Source organism: Nanorana parkeri, unplaced genomic scaffold (genome assembly GCF_000935625.1).
Source record: "Nanorana parkeri isolate BGI_ZX_2015 unplaced genomic scaffold, ASM93562v1 scaffold1155, whole genome shotgun sequence".
Taxonomy (NCBI): domain Eukaryota; kingdom Metazoa; phylum Chordata; class Amphibia; order Anura; family Dicroglossidae; genus Nanorana; species Nanorana parkeri.
The window spans coordinates 151,951-175,319 of record NW_017307423.1 but is presented as its reverse complement, the minus strand read 5'-3'; the positions used below and the strand labels follow the sequence as shown (position 1 = coordinate 175,319).

The 23,369-nt window shown below is 38.5% G+C and overlaps 1 protein-coding gene across 1 annotated transcript in view; it reads left to right on the top strand.

The window, feature by feature from the left end:
• Positions 1 to 21,853, top strand: part of ANOS1 (anosmin 1) — a 160,854-nt gene extending 139,001 nt beyond the window's left edge. Inside the window, exons 10-14 of the mRNA XM_018568217.1 lie at positions 3,281 to 3,369; positions 8,582 to 8,753; positions 14,824 to 15,044; positions 16,236 to 16,377; positions 21,369 to 21,853. Of these exons, the coding sequence (XP_018423719.1) occupies positions 3,281 to 3,369; positions 8,582 to 8,753; positions 14,824 to 15,044; positions 16,236 to 16,377; positions 21,369 to 21,427 (683 nt within the window). The 3' untranslated portion in view covers positions 21,428 to 21,853. The remainder of the gene's footprint in view (positions 1 to 3,280; positions 3,370 to 8,581; positions 8,754 to 14,823; positions 15,045 to 16,235; positions 16,378 to 21,368) is intronic.
• The last annotated feature ends 1,516 nt before the right edge of the window (positions 21,854 to 23,369 follow it).

Here is a 23,369-nt window from a genome sequence, read left to right as displayed (position 1 = left end):
GCTGCAGATGTTTTATGTTCCATTAAGCAAAGCAAGAAGCAATGGTTAAAGACAATGGTCATATCAAGGCATTGGAGCATAATTCTTAAAGTGTACAGGTGTTAAAGCCCAAGTGCAAATATCTAACAGAGCAAAAAGGGTGGCATAACATCTGCACAAAGTCTGAATGTTTTAGTATGAATCAACTTTATCTGTCCACATAATATATAAAATATATACATGTGACTATATTTATAAGTTTAAAAAAAGTTTTATGACAACATGCTATGGAAATGCGAGTAGAACTCACAAAATGCTAATATTGAATGTAGAGATTCTGCCCAGGTTGCTCTAAGCTACCTAAGCTTAAATATAGTTTACATCCAAGGATGGTTAGGTTCATCTCACGCCCATTTGTGGTTTATCTGTATTGTACAAATTGGGCATTAGGTTAAGTATCTGTCCAAGAAGCCTTCAACTTCTGTGGCCTTCTGCCTTCTGGTCCTTCTGTCCTAGTTATTTGATGGTCATGTGATTTACAGCAAATCTGAATAGGTTCTTCTCTGTCCAAGAACTGCTATGTGGCCAGCGGTTGGAAAATGGCCACTTGCATCTGAGACTGCTCAGACAGGAATTTACTTTTAAAGGTATAATACACATTGTCACATGACCCTATGGTCATCTAAAAGTCACCAGGAACATGTTTTGCTCATGTAAAGAGTATGTAAGAGACAGATAGATAAGACTTTGTTAGGCATGATACTGCCATGCAAAGTAGACTGTGAAACCATTTCATAGGTTGCTTGAAAGCTTGTTCTAGCTCTTAAATGTATTTGTGCTATACTGGAATTGAGTGGAATTAAAACGTAACAAATAAATTGTTAATTTACCAACTCTAGACATTATTGTTACAAGATACTTATTCTAACAATGGTCAATTAATTTATCTGACTCTGGTCATCCTCATCCTTAAATGGACCTGAACGTGATCTATTACCATAATAAAAACAATGGTAGATAATGTACTTTTAGCTTAGTAAATACAATGAAGCTATGTTAATATGGAATACCTAATTCTGTGGTGTGCAGGGGAATTTAAAAGCTCAACTACAACTAAACCTTTTTTTTGTTTTTGACAAAATGGGAAAGGCTTAGAACCTCATTTCATTTTTTTTTCTGCTTTTTTTGCCAACTGAGGAGATTCTCACTCAAGGTTCTCAGAAAGTGATACGATTTCTCTGTTGCACAGTCAGTAAGAATATATGTTTTAAGGGTGTTTGAGGATGGTTTAGGACCTCTGTAAGCTTTTTATTTCTGTGATCTCACTTCCTGTTTGGTGACCAGGATAGAAAGTGAGGTAAAATCTTCCCAACTGGAATAGAGAGGGCAATACAAATATAACAGGGGTTATAGCCATTCCTTACTCTATCAAAAAAACAGGTTTGACTGGGTTTAGGATTTACATATACTTCATACATTTCCAAATAAAAAATTTCTCATGAAAACCACCAGTTCAATATTTTTTTCTTGCAACTTCTTTCCCCATGCCCTTGAATGTACCATTAATGAACCTTATCCCAGGGTGTCACCAGAGATTCTAGCAGACATAGCACAGCACCATTACTTGGCTTTAAGCCGTGTCAGATGAGTACAACTGTGATGACAGAGCCAATTTTTTTTCTGTGGGCTCACAGAGAGTTATAAGAAGCAGGTGGGGACTGAAGCAATGTGTGCCCTGCCAAAACAGAGATATGACTTTGGGGTGTTGACCTTGAAGTCATAGTGATCAGGCATCTCCTTTTGAAAAGTGTATATAGTAGGAAAACCTAGACTTTAGCTATCTGAATAACTACATTGTAAAGATTTCCTTAGCAGACAAGACAGTCAAGCCTCAAGACCTCTGGTACATTCCCATATGGACCAAACCTGTGAACACTTCAAAGCCGTATTACATTACTAACAATTGTCAAACTTTTATATCTGTGATTGATTTACACACTGCAGGATTAATTTAAATCAAAGTACCAAGTTGTTAAATATTTAATTTAAAGCTGATTTAAAATATACAGCTTGGCAGTAAATGTCCTGCCTTTGTACATTTCTTTTCAACTAATAAGATGTGTGATGAGTGCATTAGATTTTCAGTGTAGTCTCAGGTTAACGGATTTATGAATATGTTTCTTTAATTAGTTGTATATGTCTGGTCTGTTTCCAATTTTAGTACATGTAGGCTCCTTTTACTATGAAATGTGGTTGATGGAGTATATTATGTGTGGTATATGCTTACTTGGGGTTTTACACACACACATGCAAAGTCATTTTTTCAAGGAACACGGTGAATCTACAAATGGTTGCCATCTGCTCCTATTCTTGTCCAGCAGGGTTATCTCTCTATATTTCTCTATGTTTCCTCCATCACTTCCCTTTTCAGTCTAAGTTTGTGCTCATATTTTCTTCAACTACTTTGAGGATTACATCCAAAAATAATAGCATATAAATAGCATATGTCCATGCCAATCCCATTTCCACTATGGGATCTCTAAATTGATCTTTTTGTGATATGTTTGTGCTTTGTGTGTTCTTATCTGTGTGTTCTTATCAACAATGTTTCATTGGTAATTGTGTGTGGCCAACAAAAAGCATAATTCCACATAAGGAGCTGTGTCTAAAAAACTTGTAGTGTGTGAGTGATGAACTGAGTTGGTTTCCACAATTCACTTAGCTACAACACATGTGAGCATTGGATGCTGACAAATAAATGGGGGTTTTCACTCTCAAAAATAGCACAGACTTCAGTTCACACACCCAGTCCGGCTCAAGTGGAAGTTTTTAATCCCACTTAAAGATTAACTTTATCCAAAACATTAAGTTTTCAATACAGTTGTTTAAAGTAATAACTTCTGTCAAGTTTTTTTTAATGCTGCCTATGTTCTCACTGTGGAAACTTCCTGTCCCTGTGATACTAGGGCAAAAAAATAAGAAAGTGTTACCAGGAAAGAAAGACAAAGAACAATGAAAACTTAACAGATATTCTAACCCCCTACCTACTCTACTAAATAAATCTGCTTTCCTATCACTCCCTGTCCTTGTAACACCCTTTTAGTGAAACAGGAAACTAGTGTAAATGTAACAAAACAAACAGCCATAAAAACTTAAATGAGGTTCTAACACTTCCATAATTTCTACAGAATAATAAAAAAAGCCAATGCATATTTTGTAATCCAGCAGGAAAAGTCAAACTCCATAAAAATGTAAAATAAACCCTTTTCATGTGTCAATTTGTTTTTCTTATTTTATTTAGATCCTCTTATGGGGCTTTACCATGTACAATGGCATCCTGAATCGTGTACACATAATGAAACCAAAGGACCAGAGAAAGCAATAACTCAAGTAAGTAATAAGTAGTGTTTGCTATAGATAACAAAGCAAAACTTTAATGAGAGCTAGCCATGATTGAACTTATACAAAAATCTCAACATCCTGTCTTAAATTATTATAATTTAAAGGGTTACACTGTGCTTCCTTCTTTGTTTTTTTTTCTACTTTGAGGACAACCTTTTAAAGAGGTCTGCCAGCTGCTGCTCTGTCAAGTGTTTGTCATCATGCTAATAAAACACAATATCTTCCAATTTCTGAAAATGCATATAGACCTGAACATTGCTCACTTTCAGTGCAGGTTAAAACCTGGAAGCAGTCTTTATTATGCCATAACAGTACCCTGGTTTGTAACATCTAAGTGGGGCTGTGCAGCTAGCACCTCTTCCATATACTGCCTGACCAGCACTGAGACATACAGAATGCTTCTCCCATTTGCACTGAAGTGAAGGTCCGTTAGCTTTCTGGCTCTGTTGGTTCCTTTAAACCCTTCTAACCCTAACCTTCATGGCTGTACTATCAACCTATCTATCTATCTATCTATCTATCTGCCCACCCACAGAGTTAGAATAAGAGACTATTTAAATAGGGGGGCTCAAAAAATACTGTGCACAATAAGTTATGTCATGAACACTGTTTACAAAGGTTATTATTATATTGATCTGCCATGAAACATTAGAGTATACAGAAATGCTGTCTTACAACTTACCAAATATGAAAATAGTGATAAATAACACTCCCTTATTTACATAGCATTGTAGAGGCATTGCTAGTGTATTCTAAGCTGGCCTCTTATGCTTATTCTAATACCCCAGTTGTTTTGCTTGGATGAACATTTACATTTACAATGTGCTACAGACCAGCTCTTTTCACGTCATGGGAATTTTGCATTCTGTTACAAGTTACTTTGATGCAGTGCAGTCCAAGTGATTCACAACACACAGCTAAAGCTGCCAGCCTTTGGAGATCATTTTAGTAGCCACCCACAGTGTAAACAGCCCTATAGTATGATATATTAATGCAAAGTAAATACTTAGACTGCACAAACAATACAAGTCCAGTCAAAGTGCCAGAATTGTACATACTGAAACCACTTCATAACAGGTTCTTAATCACATAACAAGGATATGGTAGTCGGGGTACTTTGAATTACATTTAAAATTAAATAAATGTTGGAATAAATGTAATCAATTCAGTGTTATTTAAGCCAGCTATGGATAGAAAGATGTTTGTAATCTTAACCTTTGTTTCTGCTGTTGCTACAGCAGGAACTTCCTATTCTGACTTAAAGTAGATATAAACGCTAACTGAATGACATTTAGTTTGCTTAAGCATTGTGTGTCATAAAAAATGATAATATACTGCCTCTGTAACAGCCACTTGTAGTGGCGGTGACAACTCAGCAGCACTATTGTAAGACAGGGACAAACCATTGTAATAATTTAGCAGGGAGTGCTTAATGACAAAATTACCAGGTGTTATTAACACTGCAGATTTAAAAACAATGACATTAATTTTGAAATTACATTAGCATGTAAAGCTTATGGGGGTTTTAGTGGTTGGGTTTACTCATACTAGGAGTACTATGTATACTATGAGTGGCTCGTTTTGCAAAATAAAGTCCCATAGGGTTGGGGATGATTGAAACCTTTAGCAAAATCTTAGTAATCCTACTAAAAATCATAGTAACAAACATAAAACCTCCTTAGGGGAGTTCTGTTTGGCTAATTGCCATTTGTTGCCCCAAGAAAAATCGAGATTATAGTGCTTTGTTTCAATAATAAAGGTGATGTAGGGAGCAACCGGCCATATATAAGAAAAGTACAAACATTTGGTGACTCATACCTTATTAATCAGTGCACAGCAACTACAGCAAGTGAAAGTAAAATTGTTACCTAAAGCAATCAATTTCAGGGATCAGTTGATATGGACAGCACAGCTGTTTGCCTCAACCATGAAATCTATTAAAACATTTTTCAAGCTCAGTCATTATTCAGTCTATACAGTGGCGGAATACAGCCGGTGCCAGGGCACCGGGGCCTGAGGCTGTGGGAGGGCCCAGAGGGGTCCGGTCCTGGGCACCCCTATAGCCTCAGTGGGGTCTGGTCCTGAAATATGGGGCAGTGAACGGTCCCGATGTTCGAACACCAGGGCCCCGCACTGCCCACAAGCTTCTCAGTGAGGGGCGGGTCCTGTGACTCACCTCCCCTCCCGGCCGCGTCCATAGTAACAGGCGCCGTGAGGGGAGGTGAGTCACAGGAGGTGTGTGGCTTCTAGTAGGGACTGGCCGCGAGCTGCCAGGTGACAGAGGAGGCGTGGCTGGGACCGAGGGAGGCGTGGCCGAGGGAGACGCGGCCCGGCCGCCGGAGTCTGCAGGCAGGTTCAGGAAGCCATTGTGCCGCCGGGTCTAGCATGGAGGAAGACTGCTGATGGGACCGTGAGAGAGGCGTCCCGGCCAGCTGAGGCTGCGGGTGGCTGGAGGAAGAAGCTTCAGCGGCCGGACGAAGAGGTATATCCTGGAAGCAGGCTGGGGAGCTGCAGGTAAGAGGAGCAGCATGTGTGCATGTGTGCAGGGAAAGGGACCTTGTGCAGCCCATAATAGATCCTGCACAGCCCACTTGAGAGTCTCTTGCAAGGTCTATGGTGGGGTTTTCAGGGACTCAGGAGTGCTGTGCAAGGTCTACGGTGGGATGTGGGGGGTCTTTGGCAGTCTCTGCCTGAGACCCTGCAGAGCCAACCAGAGATCCTTTACAGCCCACCTCAGACCCTTGCTTCCCTGCAACACTAAGGCCTCATTCACACAGCTAAGTGTCAGCCCATATAGATCCATGCGGCATGCACAGTCGTAACGGGCCGTTCCCGGGAAGCACAGGTGTTGCGTGTGATTGTACGCAGCAGCCTGTTCTCTATGGGAGGATGCGGCCGTATGCACACCCGAACTGCACATCCATGCGGGTGTCCGTGCTCGGACACCTGTCTGTGTACGAGTATGGACACATTCATGGACGTGCAGGGTGGGTGAGCGTAGGGCAAAGTAGGCCGCATCCTCCCATAGAGAAGAACAGGCTGCTGCGTACAATCACACGCAACACCTGTCCTTCCCGGGAACGGCCCGTTACAACTGACCAGCCCACCTGGGACCCTGCAGAGCCCACCATAGAGAGTCTCAGGTGGAGGTGGACTATGCAGGATCTATGGTATGCTCTGCAGGGTCTCAGGTAAGTCCAGCACGCTACTGCAACATTAGAGACCGCTGGGGGGGGGGCAGTGTGATCCGCTCCCGCCCCCCCCCCCGTCTTGGGAGGGGGGCCCAAGATAAAATCTTGCACCAGGGCCCTTTGGTTATTAGGCCCTTTGGTCTATACTTAACATTAGTGTAATGACAACATCTCCATTGTGGAGTTTTATAAACATGTATGGCTTGCTTGAAAATAGACCGAAAACTTACTGCAAATTTTGTAATTATATATTAAAGGGAATTTTAATATCCTCAGAAAACTGCTTCTAAGAGTGTATGCATAAAAAAATCCAAAAGGGGCAGTAGACTTGCGTTTGTAAATGCCATCCAATAGACAGAATTCCAGCTGCAAGGATTTCCATTGATTTCTGCATAAAACACAGGAGTGCTCTTATAGAATGCAGACGGCAACATCCACTACATTACATCTACATTTAAGCACCCCTTCCTTGATCAAATTATTGATGTGTAGTTTATATGAACAGTGGCAACTTGTGTACATTTAGCTTGCCTGTGTACAAGGCCAACTTGATGTCCACCTTTCACTGGCATAGCACCGCTGCAGTAGGGATAATATACTAAATCAGTACTGAATGTTAGCAAAGTGGATGTTCAATTAAATTATTTAATAAAGTGTAGCGGTTTTTATTACAAACATCCAATCATGTGCAGGAGGATTAAAAGAGAAAAACAAAAACACATTTTTCTGTGAACATGACTCAATGATTGAAGTAAAAGCAACTTCACTTTATTCTTTTAAGTAGATGTAAACCTTAGCTGAATGACTTTTATTTTTCTAAAGCATGTATCATTAACAAATGTAAAAAAAATGTATTGTTTTCACAAGCTTTTCATCCTTTTCGTATTAACACTGCTAACTCCTGGTGTAGCTATATGGCATTTCTCAGGGTGGGTGGTGGAACATGCCTGTGTTGAAGTGCCCACTTGTTGTCCCTATCATCAGCCCGTGTGACATGGTAACAATGCAAGAGAACAATTGGAGGGTAGGGTCAGAGTTTTGTCACCCTATAACTGGTCAATAGCTCGACAAAAGTCTTCTGAAAAGTGTACAATTGTCAGACAAATCCAATCAGATGAAGTCACTGTTCAGATGATAAAACCGCTGAGGGTGCCAGCTGTCTCAATACAATAGCTAGCAGGTGGAGATTCCTCCATCCACACTGATGGATAGAGAAATCGTTTAGCACACTGAAATCGATAGTATACACCAGATGCTCCAGTATAGCTACCTGGAGCATGTGGCATGCCCAGCTGGTAATTGTCAGCCACCAGGACACACTTTATATAACAAACAAAAAAAAAAGAGCAGAACAAATTATATTCTGCAATTCTTCCTAATCTGGAGCAGATCTTGATTTCAGAGTATTGATTTAGTTAAATGTAGCCTAATAAATTAGAAGTATTTTTACTTAGTTTGCCTTATTCATTGAATAGTGTTGTGCTCAGCTACAGTCTCTGATTTAAAAAGACTCTGTAATCTGACCATTCATTTCAAAAACTGTCTTGCCATAAGGTTATGTGTGCATTTTATTTATTGTATGTGTTATTAACCTGCAAAGCCTCTCTTGTGTAAACATCCTAAAGCTCTGAGACTGCTGCTGGACAAAACCATCATTGATGTGACGGTTATCAGCCCCAGCAGACTCAGAGCTTTCAATTAGTGATACTCTAGTATTTCTCGTAGCTACATACAACTTTATGTAGGAGGTGAAAGAAAGGGCAGAGGAGTTGGGCCAGCATAGACAGTAATTAGACATTCCCAGGAGAGGTGAGGGCTATGATGTGCAAGGAGGGAAGTGGCTGTTATAGGTAGTTGACTCTTAATGAAGAAGCCAAATGTGCTTGCAAGTTCAAAGACACATTGCCGGTAAATAAAATATTGTTTAGGGAAAGTTCATAACATGCAGTTTATTATCAGTATTTTCATCTGGTACCTTTTTACTATCCCTACCTTTTTTTTTTATACAGGACCACCACATAATACTACCAGCATTAATGTTTTCCTGCAAATACAAAGTTACAGTGCAGCCAGCCAGATCTAAAGGCCATCTAAAGGCTGAAAGTATTTTCTTCACAACTCCTCCCTGTTCAGCGCTGAAAGGCAAAAACCACAAACACATTAACTGTCCAACCAATGGAGGTAAGAATGATCTTGGCCATGTATTCTGGACCAAGCCAGCTTATATAATTTACATTTTGCATGTTGGCAAGCTGCTGTCTTTGGCTTACAAGTCATTATGTTTAATTAGCAGTTAGATTAATGAATAGTATGTGATTGGTGTTCTAAAGTTGTTTTTGTGCTCTCTCCATGTTATATCTCAGGTGTGTGATTAACCAGGGTTCAGCTTGTACGTCATAAATCTAAATAATCGCAGGCGCCCATTTAGTGCGGCATGTCTGAGTTTTCGCAGGACACTTCCAGATTTTACTACTGATAGTATTTTAAAATGCTTATTTTCCTATAGTTCTGGCTCTGTATGTTCTAGCAGTGAAAGGATCATTTGGAATAGATTTTTGCTGGATATGAACTATACACTGGAATAAATCAATTCTGGACTAATTTACTAAGGCAAAGAGCAAAGGGCACCAACCGATAAAATCCTATCAGAATTCATCCTTTTCTGATTGGACTGACTGACTGAGTGACTGAAATTTGGTTTGTTGGTAAGGGTTATTGCACCTTGTGTATCATCAGTCTTTGACCTGCTATATTCAGTAAGCTCATTAGCTGTTTTATGTGCACAAAAATGAAGCTCTTCAGTTCATCAGTTACATCTCATAAGTGAAGCAAAGGTTGTATCACAAATTATCTTTTGACTCAGCGCCACAAGTATAAAACTAGCCACACAGGTATATTTAGATTGTATTCATTTAAACAATGTTGGCATGTTCTGCACAACGCTATAGGTAAAGGTACAATATACAATAAAAGGTACAATATGAAACTAATAAAAAAAAGTTTTGGTTCTCCTGCCTGTATAGAAACAAAAAATGCAACCTCAGCTGAAGTACTCCTCCTCGTTGGCACTGTCCCCCACAGTACCTCTTCACTATATTAACATGTTCTCAGTCTTCTGGGTTAAATGATGCACAACATAATTTAAGCTAGAAAACTGAGAAAAAACTTTTGTAAAATTTGGCCAAATCAATCTTACATGTACTGTATAGTCACCTTTAGGGTGAATTCACATCAGATGTGTTGGGGCAGCGCTAGACATTTTTCCAGTGCAACCCCAATGCAAGACAAGCTTGCTATGTCACAGATTGACTCCGTTCACAGCACCACATTGTGGTGAAACACGGTGGTGTGCACTGAAAAAAAGTACTGCATGTTCCTGCTGCATACAGTACTTTTTTTCAACACAGCGGGATGCAACACGGTACAACTGCTTCACACGCTGTGACATTGTGTCACTTGTGACATTTCAATAAAGTTCTAAAAAAAAGTACACAGTGGGATGTGACGGGATCAGCACATTAGCACTGAGCCACACATTACATACCAGCTACTGTGTGATGTAGAGCAGCAGCTCCTGTGAATGGGCCCTTAGGCGAATCTGTGCATTGCTCTTGCAGGACGAAGCAACATGTTTATTTCATGTTGTACTGATAATATACTTCATAAAGGTCCCAAAGTTTTAGGTTTTTTCAACTTATATTTATTCTTGTGTATATCAGTTATTGTCAGTATACTATTATTGGTAAGTGTTTATTATTGCTTGATGATTTTATCGATATTATATGTGTGATGTTTGAATCTCCCGGGGCGCCAGGGAGAGTTTTTAAATTTTTTTAACTTTTTTTTTTTTTTACAGCAGCAGAGCCGCCGGACAATAGGAAACTATTGGGCGGAGCTAGCTGTCACTGCTAGCTCTGCACAATCGTTTTCTATGTACTTTTTTCTACTTTCTTCACTCTTTTTCTGTTCTGCTCGGTGCCTCTGAGGGACCGAGCAGAACAGCCGAGCCAAATGCCGCTCGGCGGCATTCGGCTATTCTCTCACTGCTGTTCGGGATCTTTCAGAATAGCCCAAACAGCAGTGTGAAGCCTGTCAGAGGTTCGGCTCAGCCGATCCAGATGTTGGATCGGCTGAGTCGAACTCCTTCTGCACTTCGGGTCAGCCGAACATGCTGAGCATGTTCGGCTGATCCGAAGCCACACGAAGCAAGCCGATGTACGGCTGATTTCAGCCGATATACGGCTGAAATCAGCCGTACCAGCCTGAAGTGAATAGCCGAACAGTGTTCGGCTCACTTCACTTCTGATCTGTCATTCACTCGGCTGCCCTCGGCAGCTATGTGAATAGACCCCTATGATGTGTTAGCATAGGAAATCTAACTATACGAGGAAGAAGAGACAAACTAACAAGCAATCCTGTTGTTTTGTTAATTAGCAAAACACAGGTACACTTAAAGATGCAACACCAAAGACAGTCTATTTTGCTTACTATAAGGATAGTCTAGCTTCTTTGTTAGTATTGAGAATTATATGATTGTGTGCACAGTTAAAAGTCTGTTTCATAAAATTGGATATGCTTTATATATAATATATATTTGGTGTTGATATTGTAAGCTAAGGTTAACAGAGGACATTTAAAGCATATGCATTTTTGTCTGATAGTAATTGCATTTCAATGTCTATGAAAAAAAACACCTGGCCGTATCCAAAGTTGATTTTTGTAATACAAAATAAACTCATGTAACTTTGATGTACTTGGAATAGATTCCCGTGTATCATAATGGAATGTAAACTCTTCAAGGTAGAGCTTTTTGGGTCAACCAAGTTACTTATATTGCAAAACATTTCCAATTGATGTTTTAAAACTTAAAGACTTAGAACAAATAGAGGCTTTCTTTGTGTAGAGTGAGGTGTTGAAGTTCAGTTAGCAGTCTTTCATACTCTGTTGCTTTTACAAAGATTTAGCATTGAAGTTTACTGTAATTCATTGAAATGTTTGTGAAGTCTTGCCAGACATTGGTACAAGCTTTCATTGTTGGAGTATCTGCACTTAGTCACCAGTCTAATCCAAGAAGAGTTAACTTATTGTAAAAAAAAAAAATTGGAAAAGTCTTCAAAACATTTGATGCTACACAATAATCTCAGAAATGCAAATTAAACACAGGAAAAATTATAGAACACATTTAAATAATATATACTTTTATTTATAGGGATTCTGTTGGCCAGTGTATCTCTAATATTCTTGCATGCTACTTTCAAGTGACCTAGTTTTAAAATGACTTCCTAGACTTTTTATCCCAAAACTTGTGTGAGCACCAGTTTCTCTGTGATAAAGCTGCCAATGTGATGGTGGTGTGTACTGACACCCTGGTTCCTGAGGAAATGCTGCTACAGGCAAGAAATTGATTAAGCACATATAAGCCTCTTCTTGCTGGCACCCTCTCTTTGCATGTCAAAGGCTTATAGTGTTGGAAAGGGGGAATTTTACATTTTAATTTTTTTAAAGATATAATTAAAAGATAACTGTCCAATCACTGGAAATTTTTGTTTTTCACCTGATGAATGTGGGACATATTTATAGCTAGAGCAAATGCTGCTTGTTGAATTGCAATTAGTGCATCCTTAATTATTTTTAGACATGCCCCAAGAGTTTTAAGGCCTAGCTTGGCAGCTTAACTACTGAAATATCTTGCAGGATTATGCTACACATATCAGTGTAGTGTATGTTTACCTTCTGCAGCATTTGCCAAAGTGAACCCTTTAAGGTGGAAGTAGACCCTTTGAAACCCTGAAAAGTGTTGGGTTTAACGGAATGTGATGTTTAATAAAAAATACTTTGGGACTTAACAAAACCCTTCTAAGGATACATAAAAGAACAACCCAGTCCTACAACTCTAACATTAACATGTTCTTGAAACGTATATGCCTTTATAATTGTGGCGGGAACCTTGTACTTAGCTGGTAGTATGCAGCTGCATCCAAGGGTCAGGCTAACATCCGCTATTTGCTCCTTGTATAAATTGTTATAAACATGATTTAAGGTAAATGTAAAAATTTTCATATTGGAGAATCTATATACATTTCACATTGCATACATATTTGCTATAGCTTACTGAGTAAAGCCATAAATGGATATATTGATATATAGCTTATTTTTGGGAAAGAACCATGGTTAGGTATAACTGTGCGTGTAGACTGTCATAATAAGGTGAAAAAGAGGTAGAAGAGGTTTATCTATAAGCTGTGCAAACTGGCAGAAAATGGTCATTCCCTTTATCATAAGTTCATGGGTCAAGGTGTAGACAAAAGTTACATGTGTCCAAATTAGACACTAGGGTTTCTAATAAACATAAAATGTTGTTATGGTGTACTGCTCCTGTTTTAAACTCTGTGTAGACTATAAATCTTCATCTGTAGATGTTTATATATTCATGCATAGTTGAAATAAACTCAGTCTCTATATGCATTATTTATTAAGTACCTCCATGGTTTCTTCAAATTAGCATACTGAATGTATTTAGACTGCATACAAACTAGGTCAGCAGATCTGCCCTTGAATACAAAATACAATTTGATAAGATAAACAAGTTAATGTGTTATTATGTTTTTACGTTTTACAAAACAATTTATTTCATTATTGCAAATTGGCAAAACCATGCAAATAAATGAATGAGACTGATCTTTTTTTTTTAAATTATTCTGTCCAAATATGTGTTTACATAACACATAAACATGTCAGATTTAACTTTAGCTAGTAAGAAATGCAAGTGAAGTAAAATAGTGTCAAGTTTAAAATAAACTGTGGTAGTTTATTCAAAATGAATGTATTAGTAATTATCTTAGACACCCATTTTTTGAAGTCATTAATTAAATAATCACATACTGGCACACAGTAGAAAATGGGTCAGCATTTTCCCACTAATAAAGAGTTGTGCGTTTAATCCTAGTGTAAAACTGACCATTGAATAGCGAGGTCAGTGCACGAGAGGTTAAAATGGCCCTCCAAGGTGGTAACACAACATGTGGCTACCAACTTCAGAAAGAGCAAAATAAAGAGCTTACTGGCATAGTGTGGTAAAAACAAAGCAATTTATCGGTACATAAATTAAAGAGGTAGCTCTCGCAAAAGTAAATATTATCAAGCTAATTAAAATTCCCCAATGGAGGTGCTGAAAACTCTGTGTGTGGCTGTGACATCAACCCCTCCCCCCCCAATCAAAGAATACCTAGTATGAATTGATAAAAATACTACACGTTTGCTAAATGGCTACTGTGTAGATTGAGCGACACTCTGTGTTTTAACTGCGGAGGGGAAGTAGCTCAGCACAGTGGCACTACAGCTAATTAAAATTCCCCAATGGAGGTGCTGAAAACTCTGTGTGTGGCTGTGACATCAACCCCTCCCCCCCCAATCAAAGAATACCTAGTATGAATTGATAAAAATACTACACGTTTGCTGAATGGCTACTGTGTAGTTTGAGCGACACTCTGTGTTTTAACAGCGGAGGGGAAGTAGCTCAGCACAGTGGCACTACAGGACCTGGAAGATTGCTGTAAAACACAATAGTAGCTGTGTTTTACAGGATCTCTGTGGCCCTAGCAGGCATAAATGATGTATACTTACATTTTGCCGAGCTGCACCAGTGGAAGTATATGTAAATCTTTATAGCTGGAGTTCAACTTCAAGAGTGTGCTTGTTGCTTTTTGATTCATAATTGAATACATTGTAGGCATGTGTTACTGTTTTGGACCTCAGAAAATGCTTCAGAGAGGAGAAGGTCCACTGGGCCCCCCTCACATTCAAGACATATAGGCGACTAACTTGACTGTTGTACTGGTGTGGATAAGCGGAGTGGTTTTTGACAAAATCTACCAATCTCTCATTTTCATTTATTCCATGCAGTGACATAATGTTGTTGGCTTGGACTAAGGGTATTGTGCATTTAATCCACAGGTAAATAAAACAATAACAATGTAATAGCAAAACCAACAAAACAATATTTATAGAACAATTGTGCTGTTTGTGTATGACACTGTAATTACTACTAGAGGGATTGCAGCACATAATTATTCTAATGCTACAACTGCTTTACATTTCCTGAAAAGTTCTTGCATTTCACATGAGGAATCAGAGAATAATTTGTCTTGCTTCTTGAATATTATAAAACATAATTTTACTGACACTGTAAAGTGAAAGGTCTTGCTTAACACTTAAATTCAGAGGCACTTCTTGGACTTTTTATCTTGTACAGGACAAGTTGTCTCTAAAGTGTTGGCTAAACCTGAGAATCTATCAGCTTCATTTAATGTAGAGGAGGGAAACATTACTGGACATTTTTCATGGAAACTTTCCAAAGCAAATCTTCACCAACCTATGACAGGATTCCAAGTTACATGGGCAGAAGTCACAACAGAGAGCCGACAAAACAGTTTACCGAACAGTATAATTTCCCAGTCTCAGATATTACCGGCGGTAAGATGCATCACTTTTCTGTGTGCAACTGTTTTCCCGTATACACATGTGTATGGCTAATTGTAATCCAGGACTCTGTGTACATGATTTAAAAATAACTTTGTAAACACCTACCGTCTGAATGCTGTGCAATTTTCCTATATATGAACATTTATCTTAAATCGTATACCTTAAAATGAAGAGCAAAAGAGTTGTCACATGAGGATCCTTGGTCTCTTCATCTTGCTCCACACTGGTCTGTTGGAGGAGTCATATGAATCCGGCATATTAATGCACTATCACCCATCATAACAATGATTACCATTTAGCAGTCATCATAAGCTAATACACACAACTTTAACTTAAATGTGTACAGTAAAAGAAAGTAAACCAGATGATGTGTGTTAAATACAGTGGGTGGGGTGGGGGGTTATCAAAACTGGAGCAGATTTTAATTGCAACTAATCAGCTTCTATCTCTCATTTTAAAATCTCAACTGAGCAAACTGAAGGTAGTTGTCATGGGCAACTACCCCAGATCCTGGCTGCTCCGGTTTTGATTAATTCCCCCCAGTATGTTTGCAGTCCAGTTCACACTGTACAGCATAAGCATGTCTGAGTTCCCCTTCCATATTCCTTACTGTTTACCTGTGTAAGTAAAAAAAATGCAGCATACTTAAATATTGCAATAAGTAATTTTACTGATAAGCTAAAGAGAAAATTGTTGCTAAACAGTTGCATTTAAAGACACTTCTTGGACTTTTCACCAAATACGATAAGTCAGTTGTACTCACTGAGAAAAAACACGGTATTCTTACAAAGAGAGCACATTAACGTATTGCTGCAGTTCCTGAGTCCAAGGATTCAGTGTGCAGAAGGGTACGTCTGCAGTAACTTTTTTTATCCTGATAAAACAGTCTCTTTGGAAGTTATATGCACCACATAGAACACATCAGTAATAACTGACATCCCCTGAAGCCCAGAGGGCATGTTTAAGACAGTTATGGGAGAATGGGCATCTGCAAACAGGAAGTGGGCCTGCTTCAATGAATATTAGGAGGCACACAGTGAAGAGGGGAAGAGGGAGAAAATGGAAGAGCAGCACAGTGTTCCACCAAGCACCAGAGGCAGAAGCAGATGGGACAGAAATGGGTGTGTTCTGCTTTAATTTTAAGCACTGAGTTCTCTAACATAAACTGTCTGTCCCCTACAGGACCATTATGTTTTGACCGTTCATAATCTTAGACCTTCAATGCTCTACCGATTAGAAGTCCAAGTATTAACAACAGGGGGAGAGGGTCCAGCAACAATAAAATCCTTCCGAACACCAGATGTACTTCCATCGTTACCTCATAGTAGGTGAACTCTGATGTCAAATGTTATGTTTTTTATTTATAAATATAATTGGTAATGTAATTTATTTTGTAACATATTAAACAGGGAGAGTGAAACATGACAAATAACAATTAGCAAGAAGCCAGAAAACTTCTCATCTTTGGCTGGTTCAATTGAAATCACAAATATGTAAAAGCTAAACTTTAACTTTCATCAATACATGGCTTCATATATTGCACCATGGTCTTGCATTATGGTCCTGAGTTCAATTATGACCAAAGGCAATGGGATTAATTCACTAATTCACCATTAAGACGCATGTCAATGTGTTTTGCATTAAGACAACACATTCATTTGAATGGGCTTCCATATGCACAAAAAAAGGTGCATACACAATGTTTAGCAATACAGTGCACCACAATGCATGGTAGTGTGTTATTCTGTGGTGAACTGCTATGCAGGTGCATTGGAGTGCTATTCATAAGGAATGTTAGAATGAATGGCACTGCAGTGCACCAAATGTGTGAATCCAGCCTAAATGAGGCTGGATTCACACATTTGGTGCACTGCATTGTATTATAATTGTGTATTATAATTATAACAAAAATGTGTATTACATGTTTACTTTGAAAAGTGAATGATAACAAATAACCTTTACTTGTGGCTCTTTGAATCAATCATGTGGCAAAAAAAGAAAAGAAAAAAAAACTTTTTTCCCAGCACAATTGGTTGATTCATGTAAACATAGTAGAGAACATAAACCTTGCTAAGTAAACAATTTCTCAATGTCTTTAGTCAGTCTTAGAGGGTTATTCACTATGGAGCCAAAGGATCCAGCCGTAGCTTCCGCTGATCCTTTGGCTGCCTGAGCCCTTCGGTTCAGTCAAACTGAAGGGCTGCTGTACAAGGCTATTCACAATAGCCGTACCGCAGCCAAAAGGCAGCCGAGCCGAAGGCATATGCTTCGGCTCGACTGAGCCAAAGTTACAGCCAAAGGATGGAGAAAGGTGTTGGATGCAAGATGCAGATGTTGGATCTGATGAGTCAAAGTCCCGTTGCACTTCGGCACAGCCGAACATACTGAGCCGGAGTGAATAGTCGAGCGTCTATCGGCTCTGTTCACTTTGGCTCAGTTATTCACTCGTCTGCCTTTGGCAGTTAAGTGAATAACCCCCTTAGTCTTCCATCTATCCAGAGTTGATGCACTTGGAGCACACTAAGCTGATTTACTAAAGGTTTTGCAAATGTTCACACAATAAAATGTTTGCAGATTCGCTTCAGTTATCCAATCAGGTAAAAATTAAATTCTTGTGTACATATTTCATGCTTGCATCATTGAAGTAAATATTCACACAATTTGTGATGTGACCATCCTCAAATCCTTTAGTATCTCCATGTTCTTCAGGTGCACCAGTCACTTCCAAACAACAAAACAGTGGGTATACACTATTAGAATATTGAATACAAATATTTTTCAGGACAGTCATTAGATTTATTAATAGTTAATAGGGTTAAAATGGCAATCAATTTCAACTGTAGAGGCCAAAATCAATTGGATTTTAATGATGAAATTCTAGCAGTTAATGTGGTTTCATTCAAGAAAATCCATTTATTCCTAAATCAGATGTTAAAATCAAATAAAATTTTGAACAGTCCTTTAGTCTCTAATGCCATTATCAAATGTTCTGTCAATTTCTGTTATGAACGTCTGTACGAAATTCTAACCATGTATACCCAGCTTTAGTTTAAATGCTGGACACCAAAAATTGACTGTGATGGAGACATTACACTGTAAACTTGTTCAAAAGGAGAATGGTTTTGTTTTAAAGAATTTATGTAAATCAGTTTGAAAGCTTTGTGTATAACACTCCATGTATTATATCCTTCTGGGAACAAATTCTTGGTGAAATTATATGAAATTATGTTCATTAAAATTCAGATTGTAACTACATCTTTGACTGATATTTTGCTACGTGTGTTGTTTCAGCCTGGGGTTCCTCTTATCAGCTATAATGTTTCACTGTGGTTCTCTACATCAGCTCTACATCTGTGTGTGTATATGGGCTTCTACCTAAATGCCTATATGTTTATGATTAAGGGGATGACAAGAATTTGGCACACTCATCCTTATTCTGCACTTTTATGATGACAGTCTCGACATTGATAACATTTGTATTTTACTGTGCCATGATTCAATTTGGCAGCAGTGTGTAGCTATATGATTCATTTAATCCACTGAACTGTTACATGTTTTTTTGCATGTTTTTACATGCTATACACAAGTGAAGTCTTGTCTATATTCCTACAAATTCTGAATAAGGCACACTTTTACATTTTTTGTGTTTTCTAGAGGAAATTCACAAACATTTCAGTCCTTTTGGAATGTTAAAACACTAAATAGTCAAAGAACGCAAACAGTTTGGTAAGCAGGGAATGGATGTACCATTATCATGCACAGCTGCATAAAAACAGTGCTGTAATTGGCAATTAAGACCAAAACTGTGTTTGTTGTTACATTCTTCCCTCAGTTTACATTCTTTGCAGGGTAAGGAGTGCACTGTGCAACCAAGCAGGAATGATTGATACTAAGAGCCACCTTTAATCTTTCCTTCCTTTGCAGTACCTTGTTTGTTTTCTACTATTGTGAGATCAATTATATGGGTAGCTTTACAAACTCCAAGTAGATATATTAGTGATTCATAGATCACTAAACTTATTTATTTCTCTAGTGTAAGTGCTTGAATTTTACTTTGTATGAGCTTTTTGTAACTCCATGTAAATCAGCACTTATCCCCCGGGAGGGAGAGGGGCAGGACTGTGAGCCAATCAGGTGTGCTGCATGCAAATATGTTGTCAGGAACAGACTGAGGACCTCACCAGTATGGTAATAGTACAATTCACAGGCTGGGGTAGAGAGAGGACAACACTGTGTTCCACAGTAAGTGAATACACCTAGCTGTGGTGTGTGTGTGAGGGCTGTGTAAATCTCAGGAATGGTTAGACAGAAATTCTTTAGCAGCTAAAATGGCTTACTTGTATGTATTTATTTTGTTTAGCTAAAAACGATACCTCTTTCACTGTATATCTGACATACAACTATATTATTCTACCACTGCTATAGAATATATTCTATTTTACAGACAAGTATTACCCATTAATTTTACCTTCATAAGAAAAAAAAACTTCTGACCCCACAAGGAATAGGATCAGTTCCCTGAATCATAATATGTCCAAACTATAGTTTAGTAATTATACACGTGGCTAATAAACGATAATAATTCCACACATTTTATAATTGCATTAATAAGGGTCTATTCACTAAGCTGCCGTAGGCAGCTGAGTGACTAACCGACCCAAAGCGAAGTGAGCTCTGTTCGGCTATTCACTTCAGGCTGGTACAGCTGATTCCAGCCGTACATCGGGTGAAATCAGCTGTACATCGGGTGGCTTCGGGCGACCCAAAGTGCAGAAGGAGTTCGACTCAGCCGGTTTTGCTGCCCCCAGAATAAAAAGAAAATCACCATAGAAATGCATAGCTAGATTCCAATTGGCTATTTCACTTTGCAATAGCCAATAGCAAACTAGCTATTGAACCCGCCCTCTGCTGCTGTCAATCACTAGAGGGGACCTGATGGAGAACTTCAGGTCCCCCCTGATTGACAGCAGCAGTGGGCGGGTGCAATAGCCAATAGTAATGTAGCTATGCATTCCTATTGTGATTTTTTTTCTTTTTTTTTATTCTGACGGCAGCCAACGGCTTGATGTTGGAAGAGAAAAAAAACAGAGCAGGGAAAGGTTTACTCTGCTCGAATGAGCAGAGTAAACCTTTCTGGGAGAAAGTGTTTCTCTCCAGGGCGGGTGGGAGTCGCTATCTGATAGCGGGAGCACCCGGGAGTGTTGGGCTGTTTGGAGATCAATGCCCCTAGTTACCTGGTAACCAGGGACGCTGATCTATCTGTGCAAGTGGCGTAAAAGATGACGGCTGGCTCCGCCCAGCAGTAGGTGACAGGCTGTCAGCCGGCCAATGGCTGGCCGTTCGGCCAGCTTCGGCTTTCACCTCGGCTCAGTCGTGCCGAAGCATATGCCTTCGGCTCAACTGAGCTGCTCGGCCGGCTTCGGGAGCTGTATGAGCTATAGTGAATAGCCCGTACAGCAGCCCTTCGGTTCTATTGAACCGAAGGGGTCCTGGGGCCGACGCTAGCCGAAGGATCATCCGAAGCTACGGCTAGATCCTTCGGCAGCTTAGTGAATAGACCCCAATGTTTTTGCCATTACTGTCACTGGTGATAGAGCATTTCACAGGTTAACTGCCCTTGCCATAAAGAATCCTATTGTATCCGTAAAGTTGACTTTAATCCTCAGCTCATGTATCATATCCATTGCACAGTTTTTGGGATTAAACATTTGTCTTCCAAACCTTTATATTGTCCTAGTTACTGCAGTATTAGTACATGTTAATTAAATATCCTGTAAGGGGTTCATTTATGAAAGAGATTGAATATATGTTTCTGCTCTTCATTATACTGTGCTTTGCTACACACAGCACAGCCCACCCATTCATAAAAATCAGGCCTTGGTGTGTAGCCCATGCAGCTCCATAGAGTTATCTCTGATTACTTCATAATTAGGAGAGCAACTCATGCAACTTTGACAGGTCATATGACCAGGCTCTCCTCTCTCTCTTTGTTTTTTTTTGTTACATCTCCATTCATTTTTATTGTGCTCTGCTGGTTTCAGAGTCCCAAAGCTAGCAGAGCACAGAGCACATTGGTAAAGCACATAGCTGAATATAGGTGTAATATGAATCATTTAGGATTTTCAAAAGTTGTATTCAGTTAAGTAATATTTTGCTTTTTTTTTAGAGTTAATGTTAGCATACCCTAAGTGCTTTGGCAGTTTGATAAATCATGTGCAAAATGTTTTACATCACTGTAATATTAATATACCACCTTTTTGTTTAGCGATGTGTGCAAGAATTCACATTTACTGTTTTTACTGTTTTTCCTTACAGGGCCTCGCATGAAACAGCATCATCCTCATCACCACAAGTCATCTTCAGATACAATTTGAATGGTTATGATTAGACTTGTTTGAAATGAACTTTGCATGACATAAAACTCACCTAGAAGGACAATGCATCATTTTCCTGAAGACATATCGAATTTATAACAGGCAGCCATTTCTGCATTTTTGTGTTCTGGACCTTCAATGTGGCTTCTTTGTAAGTCCCAGTATGCAACATGTAGCATATATTGAAGGATACATTTCAGCTACTGGTGTTGCGTTACTTTTTTTTCCTATGTACTAAATATTCCTTGTAGTTGGTTTGTGAATAATGCATATTGTAAATACTGTAAGTGTAAGAGCAAAATATAATTATAAAATGAACAGGAAGGAGGCCAGTATAAAAGATGGAAGCAATAAGAAATGCAAAAAACAGAGTTGCATACCAATAGCCAGAGAAGCTTATAAGGAACAACTGTTTCATGGAAAAAAATGGGGCCATTAACTTCTGTTGGGTATATTTGCCCAATAACGTCATACCTATCCTAGATTCTGATTTCAAGATATCTGCAGCTATTGGTGCTCCTTTAAACTGCAAAGAGAAATGAAACCTTCAACGGCACAATCTTTTGTAATCCTTAGCGCTGCGAAGAGCACACATGGAATGTCTAGATCAAAAAAGTATAGTTATACCTCTGAAAAGTTATAAAACATTGATAAATTGGCAAACGATCATGTTCTGTCATGTGTTGACCCTTTTCAACTGTTGTTTTGCTTGCTTTTCTGCCATGTTGCGGTTTGTGATATTTACAAACATCTGCCATAACATTCTGTGGGATTTGTGTTTGCCTGCATCAAAGCTCTTTTTTTTCCTAAAAGGATTGGCCTGACCAGCAGACTCCATAGACATTTGTCATATGTTTCTGGTTGAACCCCCATTCCTTACTCCACCATTTTGTGACTAAACATTTCCTACATTATAAATGCAAGAATTTTTTTTTTTTGAGGCAAATGGCATAAAATCAATCTAGGAAGGTGAACATTCTCCAATATACCTTGACTTAAGTCCTTAGTATTTTAGAGCGCAAAGCAACCATTTCATGGACTTGGGAAACTACAGTGGACAATAGCAGCTGCATATAGCCATATTGTATTGCCAGCTCTCAGAAGAGTGCCTGTATTGTTCATATCAAAAGCCAAACGATAAAAATGTTAATTCATTCTTGTCCTTTGTAATAGTTTGTTATATTGCAAGATAAAATATGGTCACCATGTGATGTTTTAAAATAATGACTTACATATTTTAAATGTTGTATACAGTGCATTTGGTAGAATTTATAATTATTTTTCACTCAAATATACATTATAATATATATATAAATATATATTGTTTCTGAATTTCAACACAATGTCTTCCAATTGTTACTTGTCACCCAAATCATTACACTATGCTTTCTTAAAATAATAATGCACTTAATGCAATGGCTTCAAAATAAGTTAATCAAATCATTGGTAGTTTATGGATTGGTAGACTTTAGATTTCTTTTGTCATATTTTTGTTTTTTACACTTTGAATTGTGTTAAATGTAAAACATAGCACTCCTTTTATTTGTGTATGTTATTATTTCCTTTTATTTGTGTATGTTATGTAAAATAAGGATTTTGTTTGGTTCATAAAGTGATAATGGGGTTTTTGTGTATTGGAAAATACAAAATGTATGTACTTGCTTACTTCTCCTGTTCGTACTTTCAATAGTATTTCACTTTGGAATAGCTGATTTAAAATGTTTTTTTAAAGCTGAATTCCAGGCAAACAGCCAAATACACTGATGAACTACATTTCAAAGGATTTGTATTTCTGTCCATCTAGTTCTGATATATTCACAGCTCTGCCAACCAGTATAGTCCTTTCTAGCAGAGCAGGATATCTCAATGTTCTGTGTTCAAATTCAAGTACTTACACAATTTGCATTTTTAAAATCAAATTTATTGTTGTCTTAATTAACAC